The following is a 20,185-nucleotide window of genomic DNA, read 5'->3' as shown; positions in this document are numbered from 1 at the left end:
AGCCAATTCTGATACCGAGGTTTTGGGACCTACTTCTAGAGGGGTCAGTGAGTCCCTCTCCCAAAGGATGAGTCCAGACGAAGTCAGGCTGAAAGGAAGATCCTGTGCGGTTCCAAGGATCTAGAGCCCCAGGCATATAAAGAGAGCTCACTGACTGCTGGAGCAGCAAGAGGTGAACAGGTAGCAAAAGTGCAACAACAGGAAGGGGACACCTCACTCATCTCCAGGATATCGCAGGAGAAGGAGATAACCATGCAGTAGTCAGAGGATCAGAGGAGGGTGATCCATCCCAGAGCATGTTTACATACAAAATCTCACTTAATCCTCACTACATGTTATTTTTGAATTACAAGTGAGGAAACTGAGGGCCAGATAGGCTAATTTGCTAGTTTGTCCCAGAGGTGGAACTTGAACTCAGGTCTCACCCTTCCAAGCCAGAGGGCTTTCCGGTGCACCAAGGCTCTCTAGCTCGAAGAGGAGTCTTTATATTTTCAAAGAGCCTAATAATGCTAGGTATTCAGTAGGCACCCAGTAAATGGCTGTTGTTTGGACAACAGTGGGGGGAAAACCCACTAAGCTTCGGGACAATGAGGAGGTGGTGCAGAACTGGATCTCTTTTCTTTCAGGCAAGTAGCTTCTGTCTGACCATGGGCTACAGATGAGGAACTGAAGCGGAAGAGGGAGGGGGGAAAAAAAAAAACTACAATTCCCAAGAGACCATAAAGGGACCACCTCACGCATGCGTAGGTCCCTCCCCTTAATCCGGTGGTTTCTCGGGCCGTTCTCGCGCACGCGCTCTCGGATCAGTCTTCTTCCTACCCTTTGCTTCCCCCGGCTAGAGTTGGTGGCTGGACATCCTGCGACCTCGGGTTGCGATGCTGCCCTCCTCTTTGCTCTGGGCGACTCGGGTAAGAATGGGGCTTCGGAGATTGGGTGACCAATAGAAAGCGAGCTCCCCTCCTACTTCAGTTCCCATTCACAAACTCTGGGGTTCTCCTGGCTTTTCCACGCACGTGGTTTTGGTCCTCGGGGAGCGGACTTGCAACTAGGGAATCCTTGAGAACCCCTCCACCCCCAGTGCCCGCGGAGCACCTGGGGCCCCTCCCCATTCCGGCAACCAGACGCCCGAGGGCCTGCGACCACCCATTTCACGTGGCATTAAGGAGAGAACTGCACCAGATGCCCCGTGGACCCTGGTGAACAAGCCGGTTTCCTGGACCAGACCTGCGAGCCGAGTCTTTCCTGCCAGCTCTGAGCCGTGCAGATGATGCAACGCGGCCCCACTACTTACATCAGGCGTCCCTTGGCGCTGTGGGCTGGAAGGACATGGGAAGAGTTGGGGGGCACAGAGGGCAGGATGTGGGTTCTGGCTTCCCTGCCAGCAGGCTCCCCACCACCCACCACCACCATCCCCCTTTCCCCAGAGACTGCTAATGGTCTCCTCTGCCACCTCCATTGCTCTGGAAACTACCCCTACAGCCTATTGCCTGAATCCTTGCCAACTCAGCCTCCAACCCCCTGACTGCCATGGAGGCCCTGCAGGAAGATCCTTTTGTTCCTGTGGGTTGGGGAGGTTCTGGAACCTCAGTAGACTGCCCCTGAGCTCCAGAGACATAGGCTTCTGGAGGACAAACTTTGCCCTATGGCTTTGCAGAGTGGTTCATGCGCCGAGGTGGAGGGAAATTCTGAGGTGAGGTAAATGGACCAAATCAGAACCACCCCCTGGACATTGATCTCGACCTTGGCTCTGGAACTGGCATTTGAAGGCAGAGGTGGGGGTGGTGAGAATTGGAAAAGGCTGGCTCGACCACTGGCTGCTAGGTTTGGAGCCAGAAAGCCTGATAAGCATGGTTGAGGGTTGTTGGGAGACTGTTTGGGTGCTTTTTATTTGACTCTGGTTTTTCCTCTCCTAGCCTCTGCAGAGATGTGGTCAGCTGGTCAGGAGGGCCATCCGGTGCCAGCACAGTGAGGTGGCCCAGACCCAGACCGGAGAAGCAACCAGGGGCTGGACAGGCCAGGAGAGTCTGTCAGACAGTGACCCTGAGATGTGGGAGCTGCTGCAGAGGGAGAAGGACAGGCAGTGTCGTGGCCTGGAGCTCATTGCCTCAGAGGTGGGGCTTGGGGAGAGGGGCCATGACATGGGCCACCGTGGGTGCAAGAAGTAACAGGTCATTGTACTGCTGTTTCTCCACATTTCCCTTGCAGACTCAGGGCCTTCTTGCTGGGCCTTATTTCCTTCTCTTCTTACTGTCCTCTGAAGAAGAGGCAGGGCCAGTCTGGATTATGGGATGGGGACATTAGAGAGCTTCCAAAGCTGTCCGGGGCCCCTGTCATCTAGTCTGGTCCCTTCCCCTTCCCAAGAGGAAGGAGGAGCCTGGAAGCATAGGTTCGAGTGGACAGGTGGTCTTGCTGGGGACACCTGTCATGGCAGCTGGGTTTCTCAGGATGCTGCCTCTGGCCTTTCTTCAGGCCTGACAAGGAACGCTGAATGACCAGAGCTTTCTGTAGAGCCCAGCTCCTCCCTGCAGCCTGGGGCTCTGGCAGGAAGGGGCTGTGGGGGGCTCCAGGGAAAGGGGCTCAGTGCCTTCTGACATTAACCCCACCGCTCCCCCCTCACCCAGAACTTCTGCAGCCGAGCAGCGCTGGAGGCCCTGGGGTCCTGTCTCAACAACAAGTACTCGGAGGGTTATCCTGGCAAGAGGTGAGGGCTAGGCACCAGAGGGCTGGAAGGCAGCCTCAGGAATGCTGCTCCCCATGGGGGACACCTGCCTGTACCCTCCCAGTGTGTGTAGAGGAGTGGCCTTTGCTGCTGGTTGTGGGGGATACTGGAACCCTTTTTGTGTGCCCTGATACACCCCCATCTCATGGCAGATATTATGGAGGAGCAGAGGTAGTGGATGAAATTGAGCTGCTCTGTCAGCGGCGGGCCTTGGAGGCCTTTGACCTGGATCCTGCGCAGTGGGGAGTCAATGTCCAGCCATACTCGGGCTCTCCAGCTAATCTGGCTGCCTACACAGCCCTTCTGCAGCCTCATGACCGAATTATGGGGCTGGACTTGCCCGATGGGGGCCAGTGAGTATGGATGGGGTGGGTGATGGGTTTGGTGGGCAGGATGGGCATTGTTATTGAACACCTCCCGTGGGCCCTGCCCTGCAAGTCAGTGGATGAGGATGAGAAGAGCCCAGTCGCCAGTGTTCACCATGGAACGGACTGGGCAGGGGCTTGTGTATACGAGGAGCAGCGTTCCAGGGACAGGGGCCTTTGGAGCCGGGTGGGAAGGGTGTGGTGAAGTCAGGGAGTTACTCGTTTCTGAAGCTCTCTTTTCTCTCTCATCCGCTGCCAGTCTTACTCACGGCTACATGTCTGATGTCAAGCGGGTCTCAGCCACGTCCATCTTCTTTGAGTCCATGCCCTATAAGCTAAATGTGAGTGCTGGGGCCCTGGCGGTCCTCTGCTGGGGACGGTGAGGGGCTGGAGTCCTGGGCACCCTCCAGGGTCAGGAGAGCGAGCTGCCCTGCTTCCTTCTCAGGGCTTCAGCTTTTCGTTTGTCCACCCAGCCCAAAACCGGCCTCATCGACTACGACCAGCTGGCACTGACGGCCCGACTCTTCCGCCCGCGGCTCATTATAGCTGGTACTAGTGCCTACGCGCGCCTCATTGACTACGCCCGCCTGAGAGAGGTTGGTGGGGGGCTGGCATGCCGGCCGCTTCCCAGGGGGGTAGTGGGGAGATTTTGGAAGGGGAGCAGCCTTGGGGAGGCCTGTGTGGGCCCTCCCCAGGCTAAGGCCTGTCTCTGTACCTGCCCAGGTGTGTGATGAGGTCAAGGCACACCTCCTGGCAGACATGGCCCACATCAGTGGCCTGGTGGCTGCCAAGGTGATCCCCTCACCTTTCAAGCATGCGGATGTTGTCACCACCACCACTCACAAGACCCTTCGAGGGGCCAGGTCAGGCTCCCCTGAGGTCAGGCCTTGTCTTTCCCTGCCTTCACGCCCTATTCCAGGGGCATGGTTGGGCTGCATCTGAGAGGAGTTCATTCCCACCTGAAACCCTGAAGACTTCTGCCCAGGCTGTGATGACTCTCCTTGTCTTGTCTCCTTATCTTGCCCATGGTGGCAGTTCCCTGCTAGGGGATTTGGGGGTGGGACTGAAAGGCTGCTCTCCTTGACCACTGGAGTCCTGCACACCGGCCCGACTGAGGTAGACTCCCAAGAGCACAGGGGGCCCAGGCCAGCCAGCTTCCCCTGCTTTCCCAACCCCTCGTCCTTTCTTCTCAACTTAGATTCTAATCACCCACTTCCCACGTAGGTCAGGACTCATCTTCTACCGGAAGGGGACGCGGGCTGTGGACCCCAAGACTGGCCGGGAGATCCCTTACACATTTGAGGACCGAATCAACTTTGCTGTGTTCCCATCCCTGCAGGGGGGCCCCCACAACCATGCCATTGCTGCCGTGGCTGTGGCCCTAAAGCAGGTTGGGGAGCCGACTCTTGGGGGGGGGGGCATTGGCCTGGGGCCTTAGACCCTGCTCCTTGCTAAATGAATCAGAGCTGATAGAAGGGAAGTGTCTGGGTGGGGTCAAGCCTGGAGTCACAACTGTGCTGGAGGGGGAAGGGCAGAGGGGGTGGCCCTTGGGGTCCCAGGTGCTACTGTCTCATCTCCAGGCCTGCACCCCCATGTTCCGGGAGTACGCCCTGCAGGTTCTGAAGAATGCTCGGGCCATGGCTGATGCCCTGCTAGAGCGAGGCTACTCACTCGTGTCTGGTGAGCCAGGGGGGTGGGTGAGAGCCTCTGTAGCCTCAGACAGGGGCCTAGAACTCACCCCTCCCTGCTGACTGTCCCTCCCCTCAGGTGGCACCGACAACCACCTAGTGCTAGTGGATCTGCGGCCCAAGGGCCTGGATGGAGCTCGGGCTGAGCGGGTGCTGGAACTGGTCTCCATCACAGCCAACAAGAACACCTGTCCTGGAGACCGAAGTGCCATCACACCCGGGGGCCTGCGGCTCGGTGAGACCTGGGGTTTGAGGAAGGAAGGATGGCTGCCAGGTAGGCTTGGATTGTGCTGATCCTCTTCTGCCTCTCTCCCAGGGGCCCCAGCCTTGACCTCTCGACAGTTCCGTGAGGATGACTTCCGGAGAGTTGTGAACTTTATAGATGAAGGTGTCAACATTGGCTTGGAGGTGAAGAGCAAGACTGGTGAGTGGGCAAGACCCTGGCTGGGCCAGCCATACGCTATCCATCCCTCCCCCACTGGCTGATCTAACTGCCTTCTCTAGAGTTCTGACCGCTCTTTTCCTCATCCCCCTCTAGCCAAACTCCAGGATTTCAAATCCTTCCTGCTCAAGGACGCAGAAACAAGTCATCGGCTGGCCGACCTCAGGCAACGGGTGGAGCAGTTTGCCAGGGCCTTCCCCATGCCTGGTTTTGATGAGCGCTGAGGGCCCTTAGGAAATGAGGCCCACAGACTGAAGTTTATTCTCCTTCTGTCTCCCGGGGCCAATGGAGAGGAGAGCTTTCAATTTTTTGCTGGAGGAGGGAAGGGCTCTTACCTTGGGAAAGACCCAGCTATATTCTGGACTTTGTAGCTGAGAAGATTTCTTTTTGTAACTAGACTTAGAAGGAGGAGGCCTGGGGCTTTTTGCCCTGAGCTCTCCCATTATCTCAGTGTCACAGACTCCTTGCTCTTATTTGAAGAGAGGGGAGTTGCCCTTGTGAGCCAGAGGAAGGGGTAGGTAGGCACCCACCTTTCCGTTTTTATCTAATAAAATGCTATCCTGCCTTGAGCTCTCCTTTCACTGTGGGAGGGGTCCCCTGGGCCAGGTGGTGACTTGTCTCCCTCAACGTGTTCCTCCCTCCCCTCCCACCACCACCACCACCATCAGGACCCCCCCCCCCCCCCCCCCCCCCCCCCCCCCCCCCCGGCCGCAGCCTCCTTTCTCTGTCTCTGATCAGAGCCGACACCAGACGTGATTAGCAGGCGCAGCAAATTCAATTTGTTAAATGAAATTGTATTTTGCCCACGGCTGCTTCTGTTTGATCCCAGGGGACTGAGGGGAGCAAGGGAGGGGCAGAATGGCAGGGGGAGGCCCAGGTGCAAGGCCACGGGAGGGCATGCCTGTTGGCCCGGGAAGCAGTGGGCTTGGGCACGGGGAGGCGCTCGCTGCGCTTCCCTGGGGCGAAGGTGCCTCATCCAGGGCAGGCGGGGCAGCCGGCGCCGAGCCCAGGCGAGCTAGAGCAGCACCGCCCCTGCGCGGCGCCCGAGCCTGGCCTAACGCGGGGCCCGCCACGTCACTTGGCACCGAGAGGCCTCCGCTTGCTCTTGGCTCACGTTGGCCACGCTCAACACGTAGCCTGAGCCACACCCTGCAAGGCCCGGGTAGGGGGGCAGAGGGGCTGGCTTGAGCCTTTTGGGTCAACACACTGCCTGCTCTCCTAACTCCCCCCACCCCCCCTGCGTGGGACTCAAGCTGAGGGTCAGAGGCGCTTCCGCTGCGGGAGCAAGGGAAGGGGGTGGGGAGCTGTGTCCCCTCCTGTGGGAACCAAGCCTGTGGAAGCAGCAGCTGGGCAGGGTGGCTGGAGTGGCGCCCTGGGGGCAGGGGGCAGAGAGTGGAAGAAATGAGTCGGCTGGCTGGCTGGCTGATGGTGCTTTACTGCTCACCACTCGCTGGCACCCCAGCCAGCTCAGAAGTCTGGCCGGTCCTTCTTCAGCTTCTTATAGTCAGTGGAAACTGCAAGAAACTATAGGAGGGAAAGGGGCACTGAGTGCCCCAGACTTCCCTTCGTGGCCTGGGGGTGAGGAGGGTGGTCCTGGGACCAAGATGAACAGATGGAAGAGGTACCTTGTATTGGTCGTTGGGGCTCAGGCGGTTCCAGGGCTCTGGGTTGTTCTTTCTGTCCCAGCTACAGAGAGGGAGGGGGAAGGTAAGGGTTTCCTCTCTGGAAGCTAGGACCCTGGGGCCTAAAGTGACAGGGTCTCTGCCCCACCCAACACCCCCGTCCTATCCTGGAGGGGGGGCTATTTCCCAGACACTGACAGGGGTGGGGGCAAGGTAGCAGGTGCTGACAAGTGAAACAAGGCTGTCGCCACTGTCAGTATGGGGCCAGGTGACAGACTGACAACCCAGCCCAGGGCCTCCCGCTTGCTTCTTGCCTCCCTAGGTTCACCCCCCAGAGCGGAGCGGCGGGAATGAGGCAGAGATCCTGAGGGCCTGGGGTTTCAGTGATGTGCCTGCAATTCCGATGCCGGAGGTGCTCCTGGCTCGGCCCGAGAGCCCCCACTCCCCACCCCCGCCGCCCTTGCTGGGGCTGGGAGTCTCCGCGCCACTCCAGCCCCAAAGGCGCCCCTCGCCCCTCACCCGGCCACACCCCCAGCGCTCAGGCAGGGAGGTGGAAGTACTCAAAGGCCGCCCGCCGGCCAGCACGTCGCCATGGCAACCGGGCCGGGAGCGGCGCGGGTTCCGCAGCCCAAAGCGGGTCGAGTCTGGGGCCCCGAGGAGTGAGTAGTGGGTCGGACGGGTGGAGGGGAAGGCCGGCGCCGCCCGGGTCAGGAGCGGGCTGCAGCCTGCAGTTGCCGCGCGGTGCACACGCAGGTGCGCTGCCCGGGGATCCCTGCTAAGACCACCGGTTCGCACCGTTCCTGAGAGGCCCTTGCGTTCCTACCCTATCCTTGCCTCACCCGGGCCCCCTGCTTGCGTCCCAGACCCGGGCTTTACCAGACGTCGGGGCTGCGCAGGGCGAGTCTCAGCAAGTACAGCGCCGCGCTGCCCATTCCCAGGCCAATGAAGCCGATCATCGGGATGAGCTGCGGAGAAGACGGAGGGCACTTTAGCAGTCAGCCCCCTCCCTGCAGTCCCGAGCGCCCTTTACAATTTTCTCTGCCAGCACCCCCCGCCCTCGCCCCAACCCGGGTCTGGCTCTCCCTCCCGTTTGGGAGAGAGAGGACCTGGAACCTCCCACACTACATTTCCAGCCTTGTCTCCCTCATCCCACAGCGAGCGGATCCCAGGTGGCTTCAAGGGACAGGGGGCATATTGCAGGGATAGATTGAGGGCACGCTGGAGAAAGATTAGGAGCACTGGGGGAACTGGGCAAGAGGCAGGGTACTGGGAGATTTGGGGGCCCGCCAGGGAAACGGGAGAATCAGGAGTTAGATACAGTGGCTCTGGGGACCGAACTCACCGCGGGATGTCTCTTGATCTGCCGGTAGAAGCGGGCCCCGAGATTCGTTCCCGCCATAGCGCCTCTCCACCGTCTGATGCTCCCCAGCGGCTCTGCTCCTTCGCTCCTCCTGGGGTCCCGCCCCCGACTGGGGAGGGGTCAGCCCAGCCCAGCCCAGCCCAGCCCAGCCCGGCCCAGCGGGGCCCCGCTTCAGCAGGCTCACCCCACCCCCACTCATCTCTCCCTCCCGCAGTTCCCAGCTCCGAGCGGGAGAAGTGTCGGCAAGCAGAGGGCTTTCTGCTCTTGCACTCCTTCTGATGGCCGCACCCTGGTCCAGGGGACACCCTCATACCTGGGGCTCTGAACTGGTCTGAGAGAGAGGCAACGCAGGCTTTGACCAAGAGACTGATTGAGGGAGGATCCAGAGGTGGCAGGAAGAACTCACCACGGGACAGGCAGTCAGACAGAGAGACTTGCAAGCAAAGTGCAGGGGTGGAGGGTTCAGGGGTGGGACCAGGAAGGGCCAGGGACCAGTGAGGGCATCTGAAGCACTTCCCGCACAGCCCTAGAGCTAATCCCCAGGGAGCTGGCAGATTCCCAAAGGCCCTAGTTCTGTCTCCCTACACAGTGTAGTGGGAGGAGGAGAGGGACAGACAGACCCACAGCACTGAAGCAGCCCCAGCTCCTCTAGTCGTGGGTAGTTCTCTGAGTTGTGTTGTGGTTGGCTTGGAATAGTGTTTAGAGGTCAGGGGAGCTGGGTGTATTTTAAACCTGGCTCAGGATCGAGTAAGTCAGTTGTGAAGTTTGGGGTTTTGATAGACTTGCTTGCGCTGCCTCCCTCCTATCGGGATGAAGCCAGAGCCACCCAAGGAGGCTCTCTGTTTCTGGCTGTGATAGAGAGGAAGAGAATGGGGTAAGGGAAATAGTCAAGGAAAGATAGAAAAGATGGTGAAGGAGGAAAGAGAACAAGACACACAGAGATAGAAGGGCAGAGCAATCGCCTCCCTTTCTGCAGCCAACTTCGGTGTCAGCTATGCTGCTAGGGTGGGAAGGCTCACTGCCATCGTCGTTGGGGAACTGCGGTCCTAGGGACCCAGCCTAGTCTAACCACCTCTCCCCACCGCCATGCTAACTTCCGCCCTCCCATCCTCCTCCCTCCCACCCCGCCGGCGAATCCGGCAGAGCTCCCCCACTCCTCCGGTCCAGAGCCCTGTGGTGGCAGGGACAGGGGTGAGTTGTGCACCCACCACTGGACCTGAGGGGGGGGGGAGGTGTAGAGGGAAGGAAGCTACCCTTCCTGGCCTCCCCACCCCCTCTTTCCCGGCGCTGATACCTCCCCCGCCCCCTGCGCTGACAAGCGCGGCTGTAATTAGGCTGCGGGGTCCCAGGCTCTCCGCCTCCCTCCGGCGGATAATGAGATAAAGTGTCAGAGACACGGCGAGAACAAAGAGACAGAGACTCGCAGCGATGCGTTTGGGGGGGGGCGGAGGAGGGGGACTGACGGGATGTCAGAACCTGGAGCAGCGCAGAGCCCGGCCCTCCCTGAGCACTCACACCTCCAGGACCGGGCCGGGGAGCGGAATGTCCTGGCCCTCGTGTCCCCCAGCCCTCCAGTCTCCGGGACTAAAAATCAATCCCGGAACTCGAGCTCCAGGGGCTGCACATCTGGGCTGCACATCTGGCTCTGCATGGCACAGCTGGGGTGCCAGGACGCAGACAGGGACGTCTGGCCCCCATGCCGCGCCCCCTTGGCTTCTCGGGCCCTCGCCCCGGCTCTTGTACCATTTCTTGTGACTTTTGGTGACTAGGGTCTAGCGCTTTCCGAACTCTCCGCGCCGCTCCTTTCCTAGAGCCGCGGCTGTTCCTCCTGCCCTGGGCCTCCGCCCCCACTTTCCAAGCGCCTTATTACGTTATTGCTTCTGCTCTGGCCTCTCCAGTGCTCCTTGACCCTGCACCCGTGCCTGGTGCCAGTCCCTAAGCCCTTGTCTGCGATCCTACTTCTAAGCCCCCACCCATCTCTGGATCATGATCTCTGGGGCCGAGCTGGGACGCAGGACTCCTTGAGTTCCGGATCCCATCTTTCCCCACCTTCCCGTACTTTCCCATCAGAAAGACTCAGGCCACGCTGACCGAGCCGCGTGAGGGACGGCAGAAGTCATTAGCTGCGGATCAGGCGTGGCCTGGGGCGTGCGGGGGTCCCGTGGGGACCAGATTCCGAACGCTAAATCGCACCGGGACACTAATCCGCGCGCTGGCGGCGCCGCTCGTCAAAAGCAGCTGGGCTGGGCGGAGAGAGCTGGCTGCCGGGGTTGTGGGCGCGGGCGCCCCCTGGAGGTTGAGCTGCTCCCAAGCTCTTAGGGGAGATGCCTCGGGCGCCCCCTGTCGGGTCGTGCAGGCTCTGCGCCCCACAGTTTTGGGCAGGTTAAGTCAGTGCCTGGAGCGTCGGTCCAAGCCCCGCCTGCCGCTCCTGCCACTCCCGCCGCCAAGGCACTGGGTCCCGCAGCTTCCCCTCTTCTGGTTTGAGGTGGGGCCAGGGGCAAGCGCGGAGAGGGGACGAGGGATCTGCCACCTCTCCAGCTGTGGGAGGCACCACAGGTGCAGGCTGGTCCCTCTCCCGGGGCTGGGTCTCTGCCCTAAGACTGCCCTCTGCCCCTGCCTGCCCCAGTCTCTGGCTGCCCTTCTTTCTGCTTCTTTCTTCTTCCGGCCCTGTCTGTCTACCTCGGTCTCTCTGTGTCTGTCTCTGTGTCTGTCTGTGTCTCTCTGTTCCTTATCATTCTGGCCGTGTCTGTCTGTCTCTCCCTCTGCCGCCCTCTCTACCAGGCTTTGTCCCTCTGCATCTGTTTCTGTGTCTCTCTGTGTTTGTCTCTCCTTCCCTCTACATCTCTCTACCCTCTGTGTCTCTCTTTACAAATGCCTGTCTCTGTCTTTATCTCGTTCTCCCCCCTCCCATCCCCCAGTTCTATTCCTATTCTCCAGCTTGCTGCCCCTGGGGGGCTGCAGCAGTCCAACGAGACCAGCCTGGGGACACCTCAGGGCACTGCCCCGGGTCCACTTCCCGGTCACCTCCACATGCCCATCACCTCGGCGCGGACTCCGTCTTCCCTCTGCAGCCGTGGGGCGTGGAGGGGGCGCCCGGGAGGGAAGACACAGTGCCCAGCATCTGCTCGGGAGCCCCGGAGCCCCTGACCCCCTCTGCAGCTATTAAGGGCGCCGGGTCCCGAGGCTCCGAGAGATGATCATGATTGCATCAGCCAGACAGCCGCGGAGCTGGGAGCCGCGGGGCGAGCGAACGAGCGAGACAAAGACGCCCGCGCCATCTGTTTATGCAAAGCACTCTCCGCCGGGGACCCCGGCGTCCCGGGGCCTGGCCCGGCTCGGGGCACGGGGTCAGGAGCCTGCTCCCGCCCGGCGCCCCCTCGGCGCCGCGGCTCCCCCCGCCCCAGCACCCAGAGGGGCTGCGGGGCGAGCTGAACGGAGGGGGGCGGGGGGTGTTGATGTGATTGGAGCGGACGCGGCTGTTTCTTCAATAATGGATGGAGATGATGCGGACGGCGGAGCCAAGCCCGCCCGGAGAGGAGAGAGGAATAGAAATAGGGAGAAGGGGCGGGTGCGGGAGACTCACCCAGGCGCTCGCGCGCGCGCTCGCTCACACACACACACACACACACACGCACACACGAGCGCGCGTGCGTCACACTGTCATTCGGATACACGCTTTCGCGCGGCTCACACCCGGGCACACGCCCCCGCACTGTCACGGAGATACACGCACCTGCAGGCAGAGACGCCAGAGCAACACACACTCACCGGCGGCTCTTCGTGATTCTCACACGTACACAGTCCTGCAGGCAGAGACACGCGGAAATGCCCACACTCGGGGCACACCCAGGCGTGAAGATTGTACAGACACATAGACACGCCAAAGCACGTATGCACACCTAGACCCTCAGGGGCTAAGCCAGACAAAAATCATAGGGGGGGGCAGAATGGGGACAAGTCCGACCAATACATACGTAAGGGCACAGACACACACCGGGGCACACATACCAACTTACACTAACACCTGGTGCTCTGATATACACACTTCACACACTTGGGGCACAGGCGCACACAAACACACACCAGAGGCACAGACACCCATAATCTCCAGGGACACAGAGGGACCCCCACCAACCCCCACACATTCAGAGGTTCGCACCCACACACATGCAGGAACTGCTGTCTGTGCTCTCCGGTGGTGGAGTGTGGCAGAGAGGTTGCTGGGGTTCTAGAAGCAGGCCTTGTTAGCCTAGCCACATAATGAGGTCTTAGTGACAGGAGGTGCCTGGGGCTGTGGACCCTGCTCCCCTGCTTGACTGCCTGCTAGCTTCCTTCCTTGGTCCCCAGGGTGGGTGGTGCAGACCCTGGGCCACTCTGACAACAGCCAAGCCAGCTGGTCCCAACCCCAGCACGTGGGGAGGGGTGGGGAGCCACAGAGGGACATTGGTGGCTGCATAGGGACTGCCAGGATTGCCCACACAGCCATGAGGCAGGTGTGGAAGGGACAGTCACTCTGGATTCCCCCTCATTCCCCCGTGCTGCCCAATCTTCCCACTTGTAAGGGGTAATTTCCTTGCTAAGAGCAGAGTGGGCACTGCAGAGGGGTAGGGTGCAGGTTGTGTCCTGGACCGGGTAACCTGGCTCCTCCTCCAGTCTGTTTTCAATTCAGTCCGTTCCTTGGCTCAGACTTATGACCTTTGCTGCGTGTGGCAACATCATCCATCACCTAGGCCGCCGTTTGTGGGAGTGAGGGGCGTTGGGGGCTCACACAGGGGCGCTGACGCTCCTGCTTCCGTCATGAGTCCTGCTCTCCGCTGGCAGGCCTGGGCTCAACCCGCGGGCAAGTATTGGGGGGAGGGCGCTGATCATGGGGCTCAATCGCGATACTGGGCCCGTGTCCCCATCCCCGGCACCCCAAGCACCGGTCCTTCCAGCTCGGCACAGCCGGCCTCCCCGCTCCTCCCGCCCTCCCTCTCTCGGGCCCTTCGCTTAATTTCCTATTAACTGCTGATAAATCCAATTAAACCGCCGCTCTAATTAGGGACAGCTGCCGGCTCCGCGAGGCGGGGGGAGGGAGGTGCCCCCCGAGTGTAGAGGGGGGAGAACAGCAGCTCTCTCTGCTTCTCGGCACCCCCACACCAGCATCGCCGCCCAATGAGCCAGTAAATTGGTTTTACTTTTGCATTGTGGGGGGGCCCTCTCGAGGATCTCAGGGGCTCTGGTTTGGAGTCCCTCAGATCTCTTGATGAAGAGATGCGACCCGAGTCCTAGCATCCCCGCACCGGGCCTCCGACCACCCACCCACACACCACGCCTTTCTTAGTAGGCGTATCCCGAGGAGGGATGGGGGCAAAAGGCTGGATTTGTGTGTGGTGGTGGAGGAGGACTGCTTGTGATCGGCTCCTATTCCAGCCCAAGAGTGATTACAGGGGGGCCGCCTGAGGCTTCCTTTATGACCCCGCCGCCGCCCCCAGGCGTCCGGGACAGTCAAGGGCAAAGGGAACAGGAAACCGAACCCGGTTCCGCATTGGGTTTTCCTGTGTGCTTTCCTACCCCCTCCACACTTCAGCCTTCTGGAAGGGAAGGGGGGCGCGTCCGTCCCGGGCCCTTCTCTTCCCCAGCCCAGCTGAGCCTCTGCCCTCCCCCCGTCAGCAGCAGATGGTGCCCGGGCTCCCGCTGCCAACCTTGCTAGGCGGTGCCAACCTCAGGCCTGGCAGACAACGGGCAGAAGAGGATCTCCTGACTGGCGGGGCTGACCCTCCCCCATCCGCCATCAAGCTCCAGACCCTCGGCCTGCCCTACTCCAGGGACCACCCCGGGCTGCCTCTCACTGGTCCGCTCCCAGGTCCCCAAACTCCTCGTATCCTTCAGCTCCCTTCCCCACACCTTCCCGCTCCCCGCCACCTGCCACCGTGACCGGGGCCGGCACATTTGCATATTTGCATATGCAAACAATAACATTTGCATACGGCGCGCCGCAGGGGGGGGTCTCCGCGTGAGCCGGTTTGCTGTCTGCCCAGCGCCCTCTCACTCGGTACCTGTCGCAAAGGGCTGGGGCGGGGGCCGCGCGGGAGGGGTTAGGCCCCCCGGCCTCGCTCGCTTGGTTCCCAGAGGACTTGAGGAAGTGTTGCCATGGAGACGGCACGCACCCCACCCCCTCCCAGGCCCAGGGTCTCCGGCACGGTGTCTCAGGTTCTCTCCTTCCGCCCCCCCTTCCCCCCGCCCCGTCCCTCGCTCTCCAACCGAGATCTTGCATCGCCCCCTGGCGGCCTAGCTCGGCACTGAGCCAGGTTCCGAAATGTAAGGGGGGCTGCTCGCGGCTAAATCGCCAAGAGCTAGGGGGACCTACCCTGGTGCCAGGTCCTTCTAGACGCCGGGGCGCGGGGGCCTGACTGCAGTCAGGCTCCCCTTTCTTCACTGACAACAGAGGCCTCGCCTGGCGGACGCACCTGTCTCCTCACCTCCCACCGGCCTCAGCCCAGGTGGATGTCGGGTTACCTGATGCTAGTGAGGTGACACAGCTGGGGAGGATTCTCCACCGCTTCACAGGCCCTCTACTCGGCCCCTAGTTAAAGAACAAACTTTTCTAACTTTTTTCAAAACTTTAATACATTCGCAGCGTTCGACAGTTCGCCTCCCACATCCCCGGGGCGCCTCCTAGTGGGGACGCGTTCTTCTTCCAGCTCCCGCGGGCTGGGCCTGAGGAGTTGCAGGTGAGGCTGCTCTGCCTACCAGGTATCCAAGGCCCGAGGCCGGGGGAGGCGGGCGGGAACCAGTCCCTTCCCGGAAGCCCCGCCATGCTCCGCCGGGCCTTCCCACCCCTCCCCCATCCAGCATAGTTGCTTTCGCCCCTTTCCTCCCCAGCCTCCACTGGGCCTGCCCAGAATGGGGCATGGGTATCTCCCGTCAGCAGGCGCCTGCACGCCTAAATCTCCTCCAGGAAGTCGGTGGGGAACAGCCCCACCTTGCGGCCGGTGTAGACCTTGACGTAGCCGCCGGCTTCATCTCCTTTCTGGACCACGATCTGAATGAAGGATTAAAGGTTTAGGTAGGAGAGGGATTAAGGAAAAGGTAGAAGAGGAGAGCAGGGGAGCCCGGATTTATGGAGGTCTATCCTAGCCCCATTAATGAGTTAAGATCTGCAAGGAGTATGGTTTGCTGAGGAACCCTGGGGCCTGGCGTTGGATTGGGGCGCCAGAGCTACCTGGTCCTTTATCTATCTATCTATCTATCTATCATCTATCTATATTTATTTTATATATTTTAAAGATTTTATTTATTTATTTTAGAGAAAGAGAACACAAGCAGGAAGGGCAGAGGGAGAGAAAGAATCTCAGGTGACTCCACCCTAAGCAGAGTCCACGCAGGGCTCAATCTTCCCACCCTGAGATCACGAGCTGAGAAACCTAGAGGCGGTTGCTGAACCCACTGTGCCACCCAGGCACCCCTACCTGGTCCTTCTTGAGAGTGATCTGCCCTATTTCACGGTTTCCCACGAAGGATCTGGTCACACGGTGCACACGCTCTCCAGACCGGACCCGAATGATGAAGTTTGGAGGGAAAAATCCAACCTTCTCCCCTATTTTCCCCTGGAGGAGATGGTAGGGAGAATCAGTCTCTCAGTCTGATTCTAAAGTCAAATGATGTCCCACCCTAGCCTCAGCCACTTCTTACCCGCCACCACTCCTCATTGGAGTCATCAATGACTGTGATCTTCTCTCCAGGCCTGGGAGAGGAAGGGAGAGGCCTCTGAGATTTAGGGGGCTTACTTACCTATCTGGCCCAGGTCCAGCCCCAACAGGCTCCAAGCCATGAGTGCCCCCTTTTCCTTTCCCATAGGGAGCCAGGCTCTCCCCTCTCCACTCCCGGTACACCCCCATCCCAGTCCTAAGGCCTCTCACGGGAAATCCAGATCGTCCTTCTCCAGGGCTTTGAACCGATACAGAGCCACAAAGTAATGAGACTGCTGGAAGCCAGGCTGCTTGTGCTGGGGGTGAAAGGAGGTGATGAGTCTCGGACTCCTCTGTCCCACATTGAGGGGCAGGAGTCCAAGGCAGGGGCATTCTCCAGACATACTACATTACAACTCTCTTCCAGGTCCCTGAACTAAGAGGATTCTGTTGCGTGCATGCATGCTCACGCACATGTGTGTGAGGTGGTGGAGAAGGCAGGTTAAGGGTGATGGGAAGTCATGGAGTAAGTGTGAGCTTCTGCTGAGGCCATGAGTGGTGTCAGACCTGGGTTGGGGAGAGGACTGGGGTCCCTGCAGGGAGAAAGGAGTCTCACTTTGTCATCAGGTGTCTTCTTTTCAGCCTTCTTATTCCCTTCAGGGTTTCCTGGGATGGGAAACACCAACAAGTTGTCTCTAGCTTCTGGAGGGTAGCCCTCATTCTTTTACTCTTCTGTTGCAGAGCCTCTTTGATCTCCAAACCTGGCATGCCCTTTGGCCCTCCATCCCCTGTACCACAGCAGAGTCCCTGACCCTACTCCCTCTCTAGGGATGGAGGTGGGTGACACTCACCATCCTGGGGTTTGCCTTCCTCTGGTCTGGCAGACTCTGGCTCTTCTTCCATCATGGCTGCTAGAGGCTGGAGGGGGTACCAGAGTTAGAAGATGCTCTCTTGGGAACCCACACTTGCCCTGGCTCTCCAGCCAGGCCAGCCAACTACAGAATAATAGGATCTCAGGGTTGGAAGAAGCCTTGGAGGAAATACCTAGTTCAACCACCAGCCTAATGCCTGAGCTTCCTGTAAAACATCCTGGCAGGTGGACCATCCACATTTGTGCTTGAATGTAGCTAATGACAAGAAACTCACTACCTTACAAAGTAAGCCCATGCCATTTGAGGGAAATTCCCTAAATTAAACCTATTTGGTCTCCCTGTAACTTTTAGTAATTGGTCCTGATTTGGCCTCTGGAGCAATATAGAACAAACATCGTCCCCTTAAAGATCTGAGGATAGCTGGTAAGTCCCACCTGTCTTTTCTTCCTTAATTAATCCCTTCAAATCACCCCCTTCCCCATGATGCTGATTCCAGGATTTTTACTACATCTGTTCTTAAAAATACTCTAGTGTGTAAGAGAAAAATGGGCAGCACAGTTTTTATAATTCCCTTAAGAGAATAGAACCTGAGTGTGCTTGCCTTTCTGGAAGAAGTCAAATCACATGGCTATGGCCTTGTAAATCATAGTTCATTCTACAGAAATCTCTTAATTTGCACCCAACCTCCATATCAACTACTCTGAGGCCAATCCCTAGTTCTGTTTTTGTATGGTTGATATTTTTGATCCAAGAACAGAGGTGTACATTTTTCCTTACAAAATTTCAAATTATTGGTTTTGGGCTTTTCTTCTAGTCTGTAAGATATCTGAATATACTGTTCAGTGTATAAGTTTTCCTTCCTAGGTTTACCACAAACTTAAGGGATAATACCATTTATATTTTCATTTGCATCCGTGAGAAAAATCTCCATAGGTGAGGACCGAGGACCAAATCATGTTATAAGGTATCAGAAATCTCCCTCGAGCTAGACATTCCCTACAGGACCTGGATCCTTTGGGCACAGTCATTCATCCAATTTTAGGACTCCATCTAACTGTTAACCATATCAGTCCATCCTGGTGGTCCAGAAAGATATAAGGATATGCTAACAAATTCTTTGCCAAACTGAATGCAAGTCTATGGCATTACCAATCTAGTAACTCTATTTCAAAAAAAAATGAAGTTGCTTTTGGCTGCTAGTCTGGGGCCTCAGTTTCCTCATCTATAGGATAAATGAGTTAGACTAGATGATATTCATGGACCCTTCATGGCTCTAGAATTCTGATTACTTGGCATGATAGGTTTGCTTCCCCAAATCCAAAAGTATGGCTCTTGCCTCTGTTGTCCAGCAATGCCGGGGGCCTGGGACCCAGACCTCAGTGGAGTATGGTACTTAATCTGACAATTCCAGAAGGGAGTTTCTGAAGAAAATACATGCTATGGCGGGAGTTCTCAACCTGAGGCCCTCTAATATTGCATGCAAAAATGTGTCTGTTGGGTTATGTGCGATTTTAGGGGAAGAGAATCCCTAGCTTCTATCAGTTTTCCAGAGAGGAGACAGGAACCACTGCTCAATGGAATCTCTCGGAGGGACCTCAGGAGGAAAATATGGTGCTCACATTTTTCTTATCTGCCTGGCCCTTCTTCCGTTCCTTGTTTGCCATGATCACCCCAGTGCGCAGGGTTTCAAACACAGGATCATTGTGATTGGCAGCAGCTAGTGGGAATGGGAAGAAGAAAGAAGCCATTACTGGGGAAGCAGAGAAAGAGCTGAAGGAAAGAGAGACCTAAGTAAGGGAGAGGTGGGATCGAGTAGATGGATACGTGCGCGCGCGCATGTGTGTGTGTGTGTGTGTGTGTGTGTGTGTAATTAGGGTAGGGTCAGCTGGGCCTATCTAGGTCATCAATCTATAAAGAGCTCTAAAAACATCACTGGAAATGTAATGTGATGGAGAAAAATACCAGCACTGCTTCCAGGCAGAGCATTTTATGATGTTGGAAAGACAACCTTGCTACTAAGTTGCTTGGGATTTGGGGGATGCTCACAATCACTATTCCCCTTCTAGGGAGAGTGGTCCTTTAACTGCTGGCTTTTTTGTTCCACTGAGTGGCATGTGCAAGCTGGGGTGCTGCCACCAGTGGGTTCTTCCTTTTTCCACCCATGCTCCTCATAAAGTTCAGCCTCTCCTCCAAATAAGTGTTGAGTAAATTGTCAACGAATTTGTAAGGGTTGCCGAATTATGAATCTGCCCAGAAAGCCCACAGCTCTTGGTCTAGCCCTGAGACTGGTATTACTCTGTAACAAGGAGGAGGACAGTCAAGAATCCTTGTTCTTGCTTAGAAATAGTTTTACAGAGGAAGAGCCCAGATTTTGAAGCTAGGCAGATGAAGGTTTCAGTCTTGTCTCGGTCTCCTGTTAGACATATAGAGCCCTTGCTAAATCTTACCTCCCTCAGCTATTAGAACAGGAATATTGACTCTGTTTTCAAATTGGCTAAAATATTAGGTTTAGAGAGAACCATGGGAAACAGAATCTTTCTGTTTCAGAATTTAGCTTCCAAATCTAGAGGTGGTGCTGGAACCATCTCTAGGCTTGCCCTTTCCCTTGGGTCCCACATGGAGCACTTACAGAGATCTTTGACACAAGCGTACTGCTGGTTGCTGTAGAGTGGGGAGCTATAGGCCCGATGGAAACCAGGGGGCTGTAGGATGGGATGGGAGAAAGCATTAGAGACAGCAAGGTATGGCCCAGAACCCCATCTCTCCCATGAGTGCAGCCCCTTCTTAAAGAGATGGGCTGAGAAAGAAAAAGCAGGCAAATGGAAGTGATGACTTGAGAGGGACTGGAAGTGGGGGTGCTGGCAACACGTCCCCTCCCTTCTACTTTCTCGCTCCCCAGAGCCTACTCACGATCTTGCCGAAGCATCTCTGCATCTCCACATAGGACTGACAGTGTTCATGGATGTTAGTTTTGCAGTTCTTACAGCGGAGCCCAAATTTGTTGTTGACTTGGGAGAGGGAAGAACATTTGGGTGAGGTTCTTGATTTCCCCTTCCCTTTGTACCAGTGCTGCTACTCTAGCTCTCAGGTCCCTTTTCCGTCTAGGACCCAACACTCTCAGTTTCTAATAGTGTTGTTTTTATTTTTTAAAGATTATCTATTTGAGAGAGAGAGAGAGTGCGCAAGCAGGGAAGGAACAGAGGGAGAGGGACAAGCAGTTCCCTGCTGAGCATGGAGCCCTGTGGGCTCGAACTCAAGACCCTGAGATTGCAACCTGAGCTGAAATCAAGAGTCGGATGCTTAACTGACTGAGCCCCCCAGGCGCCCCTCTAATAGTGTTTTCTTAAAGCCACCTCTTGCCCCAGCCTGCCTGCTATACAAATGCTCCTCTCCTGAGCCTGTACCCGCCCCCCCCCCCCCCCCCCCCCCCCCCCCCCCCCCCCCCCC

At 57.8% G+C, this 20,185-nt stretch overlaps 3 protein-coding genes across 5 annotated transcripts in view; 1 reads left to right on the top strand and 2 right to left on the bottom strand.

Annotated features, from left to right (window-relative positions):
- The first annotated feature begins 783 nt into the window (after nucleotides 1-783).
- On the top strand, nucleotides 784-5,779 carry SHMT2 (serine hydroxymethyltransferase 2). The gene is made up of 12 exons (XM_032420593.1): nucleotides 784-908; nucleotides 1,914-2,111; nucleotides 2,622-2,701; nucleotides 2,872-3,072; nucleotides 3,344-3,425; nucleotides 3,558-3,680; nucleotides 3,808-3,947; nucleotides 4,309-4,474; nucleotides 4,665-4,764; nucleotides 4,852-5,007; nucleotides 5,089-5,196; nucleotides 5,311-5,779. Exons 1-12 carry the CDS (start codon nucleotides 876-878, stop codon nucleotides 5,436-5,438), a joined length of 1,515 nt encoding a protein of 504 aa, XP_032276484.1. The 5' UTR covers nucleotides 784-875; the 3' UTR covers nucleotides 5,439-5,779.
- Nucleotides 5,780-6,023: 244 nt separating this feature from the next.
- Nucleotides 6,024-8,290, bottom strand: NDUFA4L2 (NDUFA4 mitochondrial complex associated like 2). The gene is made up of 4 exons (XM_032420930.1): nucleotides 8,179-8,290; nucleotides 7,713-7,801; nucleotides 6,840-6,900; nucleotides 6,024-6,738 (listed from the first exon to the last, which is right to left on the bottom strand). The coding sequence occupies exons 1-4, from the start codon at nucleotides 8,233-8,235 to the stop codon at nucleotides 6,682-6,684; spliced, it is 264 nt and encodes an 87-aa protein (XP_032276821.1). The 5' UTR covers nucleotides 8,236-8,290; the 3' UTR covers nucleotides 6,024-6,681.
- A 6,493-nt stretch (nucleotides 8,291-14,783) lies between these two features.
- The window catches only part of STAC3 (SH3 and cysteine rich domain 3), a 6,668-nt gene continuing 1,266 nt past the window's right edge, over nucleotides 14,784-20,185 (bottom strand). For 2 of the 3 annotated variants that reach the window (XM_032421017.1, XM_032421018.1), the window contains 9 exons: nucleotides 19,649-19,746; nucleotides 19,368-19,440; nucleotides 18,358-18,455; nucleotides 16,718-16,784; nucleotides 16,483-16,532; nucleotides 16,098-16,183; nucleotides 15,871-15,922; nucleotides 15,648-15,785; nucleotides 14,784-15,220 (listed from right to left, as the gene is read on the bottom strand). In XM_032421017.1, coding sequence (XP_032276908.1) covers nucleotides 15,122-15,220; nucleotides 15,648-15,785; nucleotides 15,871-15,922; nucleotides 16,098-16,183; nucleotides 16,483-16,532; nucleotides 16,718-16,784; nucleotides 18,358-18,455; nucleotides 19,368-19,440; nucleotides 19,649-19,746 — 761 coding nt within the window. In that variant the 3' untranslated portion in view covers nucleotides 14,784-15,121. Of the gene's footprint in view, nucleotides 15,221-15,647; nucleotides 15,786-15,870; nucleotides 15,923-16,097; nucleotides 16,184-16,482; nucleotides 16,533-16,717; nucleotides 16,785-18,357; nucleotides 18,456-19,367; nucleotides 19,441-19,648; nucleotides 19,858-20,185 lie in introns of those variants that run through there. The other variant, XM_032421019.1, reaches the window with a different exon arrangement.

Source organism: Phoca vitulina, unplaced genomic scaffold (genome assembly GCF_004348235.1).
Source record: "Phoca vitulina isolate PV1807 unplaced genomic scaffold, GSC_HSeal_1.0 scaffold23, whole genome shotgun sequence".
Lineage (NCBI taxonomy): Eukaryota > Metazoa > Chordata > Mammalia > Carnivora > Phocidae > Phoca > Phoca vitulina.
Note: the sequence above shows the minus strand (reverse complement) of the source record. Positions and strands in the feature narration are given on the sequence as shown.

Excerpts from the sequence above, each read along its gene's own strand:
- SHMT2 (XM_032420593.1), top strand. The coding sequence starts at position 876 with ATGCTGCCCTCCTCTTTGCTCTGGGCGACTCGG. Across the intron at positions 2,112-2,621 it reads TGGAGCTCATTGCCTCAGAG|AACTTCTGCAGCCGAGCAGC; the intron begins GTGGGGCTTGGG and ends CCCCTCACCCAG. Across the intron at positions 3,681-3,807 it reads ACTACGCCCGCCTGAGAGAG|GTGTGTGATGAGGTCAAGGC; the intron begins GTTGGTGGGGGG and ends GTACCTGCCCAG.
- NDUFA4L2 (XM_032420930.1), bottom strand. The coding sequence starts at position 8,235 with ATGGCGGGAACGAATCTCGGGGCCCGCTTCTACCGGCAGATCAAGAGA. Across the intron at positions 7,802-8,178 it reads AGATCAAGAGACATCCCGCG|CTCATCCCGATGATCGGCTT; the intron begins GTGAGTTCGGTC and ends TCTTCTCCGCAG. Across the intron at positions 6,739-6,839 it reads GCCCCAACGACCAATACAAG|TTTCTTGCAGTTTCCACTGA; the intron begins GTACCTCTTCCA and ends TCCCTCCTATAG.